Source organism: Schistocerca serialis, chromosome 7 (genome assembly GCF_023864345.2).
Source record: "Schistocerca serialis cubense isolate TAMUIC-IGC-003099 chromosome 7, iqSchSeri2.2, whole genome shotgun sequence".
NCBI classification, from domain to species: Eukaryota; Metazoa; Arthropoda; class Insecta; order Orthoptera; family Acrididae; genus Schistocerca; species Schistocerca serialis.
The window spans coordinates 365,378,241-365,390,391 of record NC_064644.1 but is presented as its reverse complement, the minus strand read 5'-3'; the positions used below and the strand labels follow the sequence as shown (position 1 = coordinate 365,390,391).

At 42.2% G+C, this 12,151-nt stretch overlaps 1 protein-coding gene across 1 annotated transcript in view; it reads left to right on the top strand.

The window, feature by feature from the left end:
- The window catches only part of LOC126413092 (furin-like protease 2), a 714,734-nt gene that overhangs the window by 334,378 nt on the left and 368,205 nt on the right, over window positions 1–12,151 (top strand). Inside the window, exon 4 of the mRNA XM_050082987.1 lies at window positions 8,777–8,911. Within this exon, the coding sequence (XP_049938944.1) occupies window positions 8,777–8,911 (135 nt within the window). The remainder of the gene's footprint in view (window positions 1–8,776; window positions 8,912–12,151) is intronic.

Below are 12,151 nucleotides of genomic sequence, written 5' to 3'. Positions count from 1 at the left end.
CGTTCATTCACCACACCTGCAGAGATGAAACTGCAACCCAGATTCACCGATGGCGCCTCAGCTGGAGCGTTCTCTCGAGGGAAGGCACCAATGCCGGCTCAGGAGACTGTATGTGTTTGTAGCCACGGGCGTTGGGGTCAATGAAGCTGCCGCAGATGTTTTGTCAGGCACAACTCCTGCTACGTACCACACTGGGATGGATGGTGTTTACGCTGTCGCACTCATCATGGCCAACGTGAAACGCGTTTGTCTGAACTACGCAGTCATTAGAAAAGGTCAAGGACTTCAGGAACTGCAGAGCAGAAACAGAGACTGGAAAGCCCATACGGCAGGGTCGAACACGCGATCAACAAGGGAGAAGTTCGCCAGCTGAAGGCAGTCACCTGACACTTCACCCAGCAGTGCAAATTTGCCGAGTGGCATAAGGTCCCCAAGACGTCTGAAGCTACTGGAGACGTAATTATCGGAAAGTGAGTGGATATTGCGTCTGTTACTGCACCCCTGTGCAATTGTGTACAGAGAATGTCGACGGGCAGCTGAGAACATCCGAGAGTCTGATTAGGGGTGGGAAGGGGAGAATATGAGAGCCTGCCGACCAGTACTTCTGCAACAGATGCATCCAACCCCATAAATAACCATAGTATGTGGCATCTGGATGTCGCCATTGGGTGGCAGCGACTTTATTTGTTCTGATTATTTTGTTTGATGAGCTTTTAATGGAACTTAGCCAGAAGTGTTACGTAGCCTAGCTTCACGCTTTGGAGGCGCTGGATAGCTTCTCCCGCTGCCACAACTTCCTCGCTAGCCGCTCTTTCATCCTGAAAGGGTCTTCTTTTGGTGACTGAAACCTAGGCTGAGGATTACTCCCCCTGTATGATGATGTTTCCCTGAGTGCCGCAAGGGCAGTTCATTATACCTGACAGAGTTATGGTGCAATATTCCTTTTAAATGTCTAACAGGAAATCACTTGGTATTTTGTTCACGGAATTTATATTACATTGCTCATTTGCACACTAGATGAATGGATAGGTCTTCCGAGAAGCTTGTTAACAAATGTGACATATACTTGGCAATGTGTTTGACACGATAATTTTTACAACAGATTTAGTTTCGTAGGTGTATACAAAACTCTTATTTCATCGCCGGCCCTTGTGGGCGAGCGGTTCTAGGCACTACAGTCTGGAACCGCGTGACCGCTACGGTCGCAGGTTCGAATCCTGCCTCGGGCATGGATGTGTGTGATGTACTTAGGTTAGTTAGGTTTAAGTAGTTCTAAGTTCAAGGGGAATGATAACGTCAGAAGTTAAGTCCCATAGCGCTCAGAGCCATTTGAACCATTTTTTTTCTTAGTTCCTCACGGAATCTAGTTTCTAGGGAATTTATGCCAATTATTTTCTCAGAGGAATTGTTTTGTTCACCTTAGTTATTTATTTAAATCGATTAATGTTTCTCAGTGCACCTATAAAAACGACAGATCTTAAACATTTTTACTGAAATAATGTCAAATCTAAATAAGTAATGATATTCTAATTGGTGTGTTCACTGCATATTTCTGCCTACATAATCTAGTATTTATTATTATTATTTTCGATTATTCCCATTTAAGAGAGCGCTTGAACTTGAAATCCTTTATGATGATTGTTTATGTTTTTTCTGGGCCCAGATTTTCTTCATGTGTTCACTGTGCTGTTTCTTTCGCTCCGCTGTCCATTTCCATCCTGGTCTCTTCTGTGCTGTGGTGTCAAATTTATGTTTTTTGATGACGTTCCTGAATTCAGTTCTATTTTCTGCATCGTTTACTGTTATGTGTGCCTGTCTGAGGTCCTCTTCAACTTCATTTATCCATTTTGTTTTTCCCCTGCCTGAGTTGATGACTTTAAGAATTCGCTTTGAAATTCTGTTTTCATTCATCCTGTGGATATGTCTGTAGAACTGCATTCTTCTTTTCCTTATTGTATCCGTGATCTTGTTTGTGTATTTATATAGTTCTGATGTAGGTCTCTTCTTCCAGATTCCTTGCTCTTGTATCGGGCTAAAAATTTTCCTGAGAATTTTCCTTTCTTGTTTCTCTATTTCTTTGATTTTAGTTTGCCCACCTATTTGTGTTGTTTCAGATGCCTCCGGAAGTACGACAGTGTTGTAGTGCCTCAATTTTGCGTTAATGGATATGGACTTTTTGTTATAATAGTTCCACGTGAATTTATATGCTTTTGGTAGTTTTTTATTCTTTCCTCATTGGCCTTTAGGTTGATCCCTGATGGCTGGATGATTTCTCCCAGGTACTTAATATGTGGTACTTGTACGATTTTCCCACGGGTTGTCACAATAGGCAATTTGTCTTGTCGTACTCTTTCTATGTACTGGGTTTTCCCATATGAGATTTGCAGGCCGGTTCTTTGTGCAATTTCGTGTAACTTCTCTATGGCGTTAGTGGCTACTTTTCTATTATTTGTGAGGATTGCAAGGTCATCCGCAAAATCTACACACTTCACATTGAATCTATTATCTTTTCTAATGCCAATTTGGATTCCTTTGACTTTCTTTTGCCATGTCCTGATAACTTTTTCAAGAATGATATTAAAGAGTAAAGGTGAAAGTATATTAAATAATCCAGTATATTAGGACACTTTTTATGAAGGAGATCTGGAGTTGGTAATTACGGGCTGAAACCAGTAGTCTGAGGACAAAAATATTGTGCCCATTGACGTGATTACAGGAAACCTATTCGACATTCGGGTCACTGTTCAGTTGGCGAACACGTCGCTGCTTGTGAAACATAGTTCTTACTTTTTTGGCTAACATACGTGGTTGTGAGGGAGATATATGTATAGACACGTGCTGTAAAGGTAATTCGTGTTTTTGTTATACATTATGTGTATTCAGAGAAAATTGCCTCAACATTTCCTTCCTCATTTTGTTTCCGTATTTTGCAAGCCAACAACGCAAATATAAAATCTGAAACAAGTTACTCGTAACACACTCACACATTCTCACTTAGTCTTGTCGAATTTTGATCTCTGTAGGAAAGCTTACCACATTAATTATTAATGTGCAGTTACAATGTTATTCTCTGATCAACGATTAAACGGAGACTTTCACTGTGGTCAAAGAAGGCGCATTAGGCGAACTATAGGATTGTTTCAGTTACTCCAAAATACCCGCGTGGTAGGTAACATTGACCAGCAAAGTGATTTCATTTCATAGGTTGTATTCAAGTGTACTGGCAAGTGAGACTGACGATTCCAGCAGAAATGAAGGAGTCGGGGCAGGAGGTGGCGGGTCTTTGGAATTGCAATCTGATTTCGTGACATCTCCTAACGATCTCAATATTTCTGCATTTAGGAAATGCACATTAGCGGGTTAAGCCAATCATTTACTCTAATTCTAAGAAAACTGCTATTCTGTTTACCTAGTAAATAAACTGTGTCATTCTAGACTGCCTTAATATCATCAACAATATCGTTAACATTTTATTTAAAATTCCTAGTAGCTGTATGCGTATTTATATATTTCACACAGAATGACTGCACCCAGCTTGGTCACATATGTACGGAAAAAAACTTTTAGAGACAGAAAAGATTACTGTGTGTGTGTGTGTGTGTGTGTGTGTGTGTGTGTGTGTGTGTGTGTGCGTGTGTGTGTGTGCGTACAGAGTACACACGCAGTTCATTACCCCCGGGATAAGTCTGTTACTAAGGAAAACCTTAATTAGGGAGAGCTGATGCTGAGTATGTATTTAAGGAGACCAAACAGTGAAAGTCACCACTCTCTTGGTCACCTCCCCAGGGCAGAAACAGCGTACCAAGTCTGTCTGCGTGTACATTAAATTTCCTGCGCAGGTGTGAGGGAATGTTCTAAATGTTTGCGTAGCGTGTATTAAAGGTGTAACATGGCAACCAGCCCAGTATCCACCGACTGGGATGAGATAAAACTCTTAAAATCGACATCCAGTCCAGCCAACACACCGAACTCTGGTCGTTGACCCACCAGACGTATTATATCCGCGGCCGGCATACCTCCCCGTCGTGGAAGCGTTCGTTTTAACGTACATGACAACCCAGGCGGGTTCTCGGAATCATGTTGTGATTGACCTTACGCAGCATGTTCTTTAATTTAACATACAACTAAAACTTGAATGATAGCACGTGTTCATTTCAACAAATTACTCCATAGTTAAATTCATGTGATTTTATAGCATAAATGTTTTGCATTTATCAATACAAACGATGAAAATCAAGTATCTTTACCGCTTTCAATTCAAAATGCAATCCGTGCTAAGATACGCAGTGACAGATATGAGAGCTTAGTAGGTACCGTGGCTGCGTATATGAAACATTTTTAAAAAAGTGTTTGTGCAAAAAAGTGGATATTATTTTCGTGACAAAGGAAGAAATTAGTAAAAAATGGTTTGAATACTTTATAAACAAATAAATTATGTTTTCACAATATGTTAACTTACAGAGGTTGGAAAATGCACAACAGAGCTAATAAATATTTAGCTTATTCAGCACAGCAGGTAACAAAAGAACATATGTTAAATGCTTGTTTTCTGTAAAACAAAGTAATAATAATTCATTTGTGTTTGACAGTAGACTGGTTCATTCACGTTTGAAACCTCCCACCTCCTATTTAAATTTAAAATGAGTACATGACTGGATATGACTTCAGTATTTATGTCATAAAAATATTTCTCTTATTGAACAAAAATTTTACGCTTCAATGAACAGCCAACGCAACCTGTTCTTTCGTTAACTCGCATAAATCTCATAGCGAGACGGAAAATATAACTGGTTCTTGCAGTTGTGCTTATGGAAGCAAAAGTATGACCAAGACATTTGGTGATTCTAACGTAGCCTGCAACTGTGAACGCGTCCTCCATTATTGTCACATGTGATGGGTCTGTAGACTGCTTTTTATAAAACCTAACACCTAGCCGTAACAGTGAGCATCACAAAAACCACTGTTCCGAAGTTCTCATCAGCTCAAATCTACCTTGTGTTTGCAGAGACGTGACTGTAAGGAAATAAATATTCCATCTGCCAATGGTAGTTTACCTTTATAGCAGCTGTAATGTGATGAGTGAGCACATCGGATCTGAGCATGAAGAAAGTAAAAACTTGTAAGTGACTTCTAGTTGAAAAATGATTAAAGCTAATTCGAAGCAACACGACAAATCAATAACGAGGTTACATATGTCCACCAAGCAAACACTTTGTAAAACAATGCCCCATTTGATCAAAAACAGAACAAAATCAGCGTCATGTGATCTCAGAACCCCCTCATAATGTATCTTTTTTCTTTGCATTTACAAGCAAAAGATATTTGTTGTAATTGTGTCTGTTTGCCGGTGCTAATCTCAGGAGATACCGTAGGGACTATTAATTGATTTTTATTAATAGACAAACTGATTTACAAGCAATGTTTGTGTACATATTTCCGTTCATAGTGGATGGACGATGCTTAATCTGTCTCCAGCCGCTGTGAAAGTAATGCAATTCCCATCTAGCAGCGAATGGCAGAACTCTTAGGAAGTGAAGTTCTGAATACCAAAATGAATCTGTGGCCAAACCCAGTGTGCAAGAACAGCCCACTTTCTTTACGTAAAAGATACAAAGCTGCATCCCTTGCTGATGTCAAATTTTGTGTTTCACAACGGAACGAGGAACGACAAAGAAGGAAAACCCTAGCCTGACCCCATTGTTGCTAGAAGTGTACTCACCACAGAGCACAGTGCTACTCATAAATAAAAAGTCTGCAATCATAGCTGACGACGACAGAATCTTCTTTCGGATCCAAAAGCGCGAATTATAGTAGAAGTCAGAAAGATAACAAAGTTAACAGTCAGATGTATTTGAGAATCGTAACTCATTATCGTTCCAAATGATAAGTTATAGATTCAGCGACAGTAACTAATATATAGATATTCCTGCGGACCTCAATTATTTTGAAGTTAACTATTCCAGATTTATCAAATTTTAATAAACTGATCCAATATTTTTTACTGTTGCGTTATCTTCTCGATCTCCTACAGAAGAATATAGGCTTGCCTAAACCTGCCAAAGTGCCAACGCCAAAGTCTCAAGTTTTTTTTGTTTCTTTTTTGCTCGTCTCTACTATTTACATTGTTTTTAAACATATTCATGTAATCATGATGTGTTACTAACATTACCATGAGATGCCACTCGAAACACTAATTGAAAATAGAACATACAACATCTGTGCTTCCTAAGAACTTTTCTGGTTCGTCCTTCTTAAGTAATTTGACTTATTTGAAAGTCATGATATTTCGTTACCTGATACTGTTGTTTGACTTTCATGAATATCTTCAAGCAGTGGCCCAAAAAAAATTTCCTTACAATTGACCATTAATATATGGTGTTTCCTGTGCGAAGCTGGGGCGGTCTGCTATAATTAAACAACTGGCCATGCAGCATGAGCCACGTCCACTGATGACTTAATGAAAGATCGATATTAACCTTGTGCATGGAGCAAAGTATCAACAGCAACAAACAGATTTAACCTTCTTCATATAAAAAACACGTCTGTACAGCTGAAAATCATACAACAGAAAATTAAACCAAAGCACTATAGCAAGCAACGCTCTCACCATGAATTTTTGAACTTATGAAAAAGATCCATTTTGTCTGTACACAACGTCCACACAGAGCGAAATATACAGGGGATAGGCAAAATATCATGAGCAGTGGTAGTAATGGGATGTTAAGTTTGAAGCCGGGTAAGCCAGACGTTGCGCTGTACTGTGCGTGTTTATTATGGAATAGGCATAAGTGCAGGTTGTTTACGAGTAGTGCACACTTCGTACTTGCATTCAGAAGCGGGGATTGGCGTGCAATGAAAGACCTAACAGAGCTCCAAAGAGGACAGATTATGGGGAGCCCGATTAGCTGGAGCATCAGTAACCAAGACAATCAACTAAATGAATGTTTCAAGAGAAACTGTTTCAACAGTTATGAAAGCCTACACAAAACATGGAAAGACATTATCGTGTAAACGTAATAGTAGGCGCAAATCAAAACTAAATGATAGATTGTCGTAGATTAAAACTAATTGAGTCAAAACAACACAAAACTACGGCAGATAAAGTTAGTGTACAGCTCAATAGCCATCTTCGAGACCCCATATCTATAGACACTATCGGCAGAGAGCTCCATAAAGCGAATATTCATGGACGAGTTACCATACCGAAACCATTAGTAACGACAAGCAATGCAAAGAAGCGTAAAACAGTCGACAGATAAGTGTTCAGGGTTTGGTACCTCGTCATAATGTTTAAAACTACTGCTTCTGGAGAAAAAGGAGACCCAGAAGAAGGCCGCTGCAACCTTCGCCGAAACGTTGGTTTTTCTCCAGCAGCAGTAGTTTTATACATTATAACGCGGTGCTATACTCAGAAAACTTTCATGTCGACTGAATCTGAGCCGGCCGTGGTGACCGAGCGATTCTAGGCGCTTCAGTCCAGGACCGCGCGACTGCTACGGTCGAAGGTTCGAATCCTGCCTCGGGATGGATGTAGAGTGATGTCCTTAGGTTAGTTAGGTTTAAGTTGTTCTAAGTTCTAGGGGACTGATGACCTGAGATGTTAAGTCCCATAGTGCTCAGAACCATTTTAAGAATTTTGAGTGACTCAGGCCCCGGAAGCCTACGCAATTATATAAGCGTAAAACAGTGTGTCAGGAGCATAAATCCTGGACGGCTGATCAATGGAAACACGTCATATGGTCCGATGTGTCAACGTTTTCCTTATTTTAACATTGGGCCGGATTTACGTCTGGAGACGCCAAAAAAGCCTGCAATTCTGATTGCTTGATCGAGCGGTTAAGCATGGGGGTGGAAGTGTGATTGTGTGGGTAGCCGTATCACGGTATCTGCTTGTCCCATCATTAGGCACAAAGGGTCGATTACAAGTAACGATTAAGTGAACATTTTAGCTTATCAGGTGCATCCCGTGATTCAGACGTTGTTTCCCATCAATGATGCCACATTTCAGGAAGATAACGCACCCATTCAGACAGCCAGGAGCATGCGACAGAACTGCAGCGTCTTGCCTGGTATCACAGTCCCCGGACGTGAACGTTATCGAACCTTTGTGGGCGGTATTGGAGTCCAGACTCCGGAGCAGATATCTGCCTCCCTGGTCACTGCTGGAGATAGAAGAGGTTCTCGTCGAAGAGTGGCATAACGTTCCATTGGAACTATACAATCATTATATGCCAGTAGTCCAAGAAGAATCGCAGCTGTATTACGGACAAATGGGGGGTCCAACCCCTTATAAATAAACCATTCCCAAGTAAGTAAAGGTGTTTACATTATTTTGCCTATCCCCTATACTACTAGGACCAGCGGTCAGCAGAGGAAAGATGACGCTTTATCAGAACGTCCACATGGCCAAGCTAACTCAAATCTTTGTTACGCGACCGTTCTGTAGAGCTTCACTTCAAACTCAGCATTCACACACACACACACACACACACACACACACACACACACACACACACACACACACAGACGTGACTTTTCTGACAGACGAAAACTATGCTTAGAGAGTCTTTGCAGCTTGCTAGCGACCTATTATTCGCTTACAGATACTGAAAGAGACCTTTTCTAACAGGCGACTGCAAATAATAACTGAAATTAATATTTTTGGAACATCACTGTATCTTGCAGTATCCGCAATGTATGGGAGATTTACCAGCATATGAAACAGAAGTTTAAATGACCCTTAGAGAAACTATAGAGAAATTCTCGCTTGTTGCAGAATGGTGGTGCCAAGGGCGGCCTGGACATGAACGTGACGGGAGCCTGGAGGATGGGCTACACCGGCAAGGGCGTCGTCGTCTCCATACTGGACGACGGCATACAGACCAACCATCCCGACCTGGCGCCCAACTACGTAAGTCTCTCTACTCTCGTACCGAACGATTTCTACTTCCGTCCAATGAAACTACCCTGTAAGTTAGTGACGTGTAACATTTAGTAATAATACAGTGACTCCGTACACTGTTTTTTTTTTCATGTGGACTTGAAATTGTCCATTGATAAATCTCAGTTACTGAGAATAGCAACTAATTGCAAAATTAGAATTAATGCGATTCGTTCTAATGCTTTTCATTTATACGTATTTGCTACAGTCGTTGTGGTTCCCACAGAAATTCAGTAAATCTATGTCTCACCTGAGACATTCCATTATGACATGTGGGTCCGCCATTAGATTCTGTGTTTTGCGATTCAGCGAAGTTGCGTTGTATGGATTCAGTAACTCCTTGGTGGACATATAGGGTTACGCGGCAAGAGAAGGCTACACATTGGCCACGCAACTGGCTCCCAATAGCGCCATCAGGTTCACTTAGGGGAAACTGGTAATCAGCCCGTGAACTTGAGATCACTATCATGCTCCTCATTGTAGTATGATACTCGTGATATGATCAGTTATTCTATTGGAACTTGCCACCTCCGTCGAGAAACACGTCAAGCTTTAAGGAATGCAGGGGGTCCGTAATAATACACTTAAAAAAACGAAGGTAGGAAACAAGAAAACAACAATGCACCACGAAGATTTATCCAAATGGGGCGCGAATCGGTAGATATTATGTATATGACAAACGACTACAATCTCAGATACAGTGGCTGAATTATTCAAGAGACATTTTCACAAATTAAGTCAATAACGGTTTTGTTTACATCTGGCCCTTATGCAAGGAATTACTCGGTTTAGGAATGAGTGATACGGTTGTTGGCTGTCCTGAGTGACGACGTGCCAAATTCTGTGCAATTGGCGCGTCAGATCGTAAAATTTTTCAGTTCGTTTCGAGGGCCCTGGCCATAATGCTACAGACGTGCTCAGATCCGGAGACCTTGCTGGACTAGGTAGGAACCCGTAGGCGTCGTTGACATGGAGACTCAAGCAATGTACACTGATTGGAGCCCTCTGGAACGCTTTTGCGTATGTCAGTACTGTACTCTGTCGTCAGATTTGCCATAGATCGCTAGACATTCTGCAGCATAGAGCTGGCTAGTTTCTGAACGTCCTCTCTTGTGACGAGATGTGGACGTCCAACACCGTTCCTTTACTCGAGATTTCACCGTCCTTCAAATCCTCTCGGTGGGTACTTACAACTGTAGTCTGCGAACAGCCGAAAAGCGTTGTTACCGAGATGCTAGTTCACGGCTGCGGACCATAATTCAGGGTCTAGTTACACTAATGTGACAACGGCCTGTGTTCGAAGTCGACGTGAAAGAACCACATACAGACAGTAGGTGGTGGAACTCGCAGTGGGGGCTATACAGGGTGTTACAAAAGGGTACGGCCAAACTTTCAGGAAACATTCCTCACACACACATGGAATCCCTGATGCGCTGATGCAGCCCTGGAGAATGGCGTATTGTATTACAGCCATCCACAATAAGAGCACGAAGAGTCTCTACATTTGGTACCGGAGTTGCGTAGACAAGAGCTTTCAAATGCCCCCATAAATGAAAGTCAAGAGGGTTGAGGTCAGGAGAGCGTGGAGGCCATGGAATTGGTCTGCCTCTACCAATCCTTCGGTCACCGAATCTGTTGTTGAGAATCGTACGAACACTTCGACTGAAATTTGCAGGAGCTCCATCGTGCATGAAGAGTCTCTACATTTGGTACCGGAGTTGCGTAGACAAGAGCTTTCAAATGCCCCCATAAATGAAAGTCAAGAGGGTTGAGGTCAGGAGAGCGTGGAGGCCATGGAATTGGTCTGCCTCTACCAATCCTTCGGTCACCGAATCTGTTGTTGAGAAGCGTACGAACACTTCGACTGAAATTTGCAGGAGCTCCATCGTGCATGAACCACATGTTCCGTCGTACTTGTAAAGGCACATGTTCTAGCAGCACCGGTAGAGTATCCCGTATGAAATCATGATAACGTGCTCCATTGAGCGTAGGTGGAAGAACATGGGGCCCAAACAAGACATCAACAATGCCTGCCCAAACGTTCACAGAAAATCTTTGTTGATGACGTGATTGTACAATTGCGTGCAGATTCTCGTCAGCCCACACATGTTGAGTGTGAAAATTTACAATTTGATCATCAGAATGAAGGAAGTACAGTACATACTGACGAAACTAAAATGAGAACATGGAAATTAAGCGTTTCCAGACACATGTCCACATAACATCTTTTCTTTATTTGTGTGTGAGGAATGTTTCCTGAAAATTTGGCCGTACCTTCTTGTAACACCCTGTATAAAGTGTGTCTGAGGGTCGCGAGAAGAAAGCGCAGTCATTGCTCTAATGTGAAAACGGGGTGATATATCTGGCGCCCTAGAATACATTATCGTTTTCTTATAACCGAGGAATGGAAGCATTTACGAAACGATGAAGTCTGTAAACTGCTCCCGTGTCACCGTGGTTAAAGAAACCAAAACGGCACTATCCAAAACTGTATGGGCCTCCATAGGAGGCGCCTGCTTCATGTATCCATGCTGATTGCTATTCATCGACGACGAACGCTGGAAGTTGCACACTATCACCCCAACTGGATGCTCACTGAGTGCCCAATGGTGGCCTTTTCTGGTGAATCATTTTTTATGTTCCATCTACGTGAAACGACTAAAAGTAGACATCCTGCAGAAAGCCCAGTGTGAGAAAAGAACGTTATGATCTGGAGAAGTGACATTCCCTGGTTGGTCATTATGGAGGACAGAATCCAGCAACACAACTGTGTAACTATCCTTGGGGGATCTCGCACACCCATATATACAGTCTGTTCTTCCTCAACTAGCTGGCATGTACCAGCAGGACAATGAAACATGCCACACAGCTCGCACTGTACGTGCATGGGTCGAACAGCGTTCTCTTCGCGTTTATATCCAGTGGAGAATCCGTGGCACAGCCTCGATCGGGCTGTTTACGCCATGGATTCTCAACCGAGAATGCTAACGCAGTTAACCACGACAGTTAAGTCGACATGGTTTCACGCCCCTGGCGGTATCGAGTCCATCAGTGACTCTTTCCCTGCACCTCTCACGGCGGTCCACACTGCAGATAGTGGTTACATAGGCTTCTGACAGCTGGTCACATTAATGTGGATCGACAGCTTACTCTGCCATTGTAGAGACTGACGGCGGCGAATTCCCCAGCTCGCGGCCCGTATCTTACTAT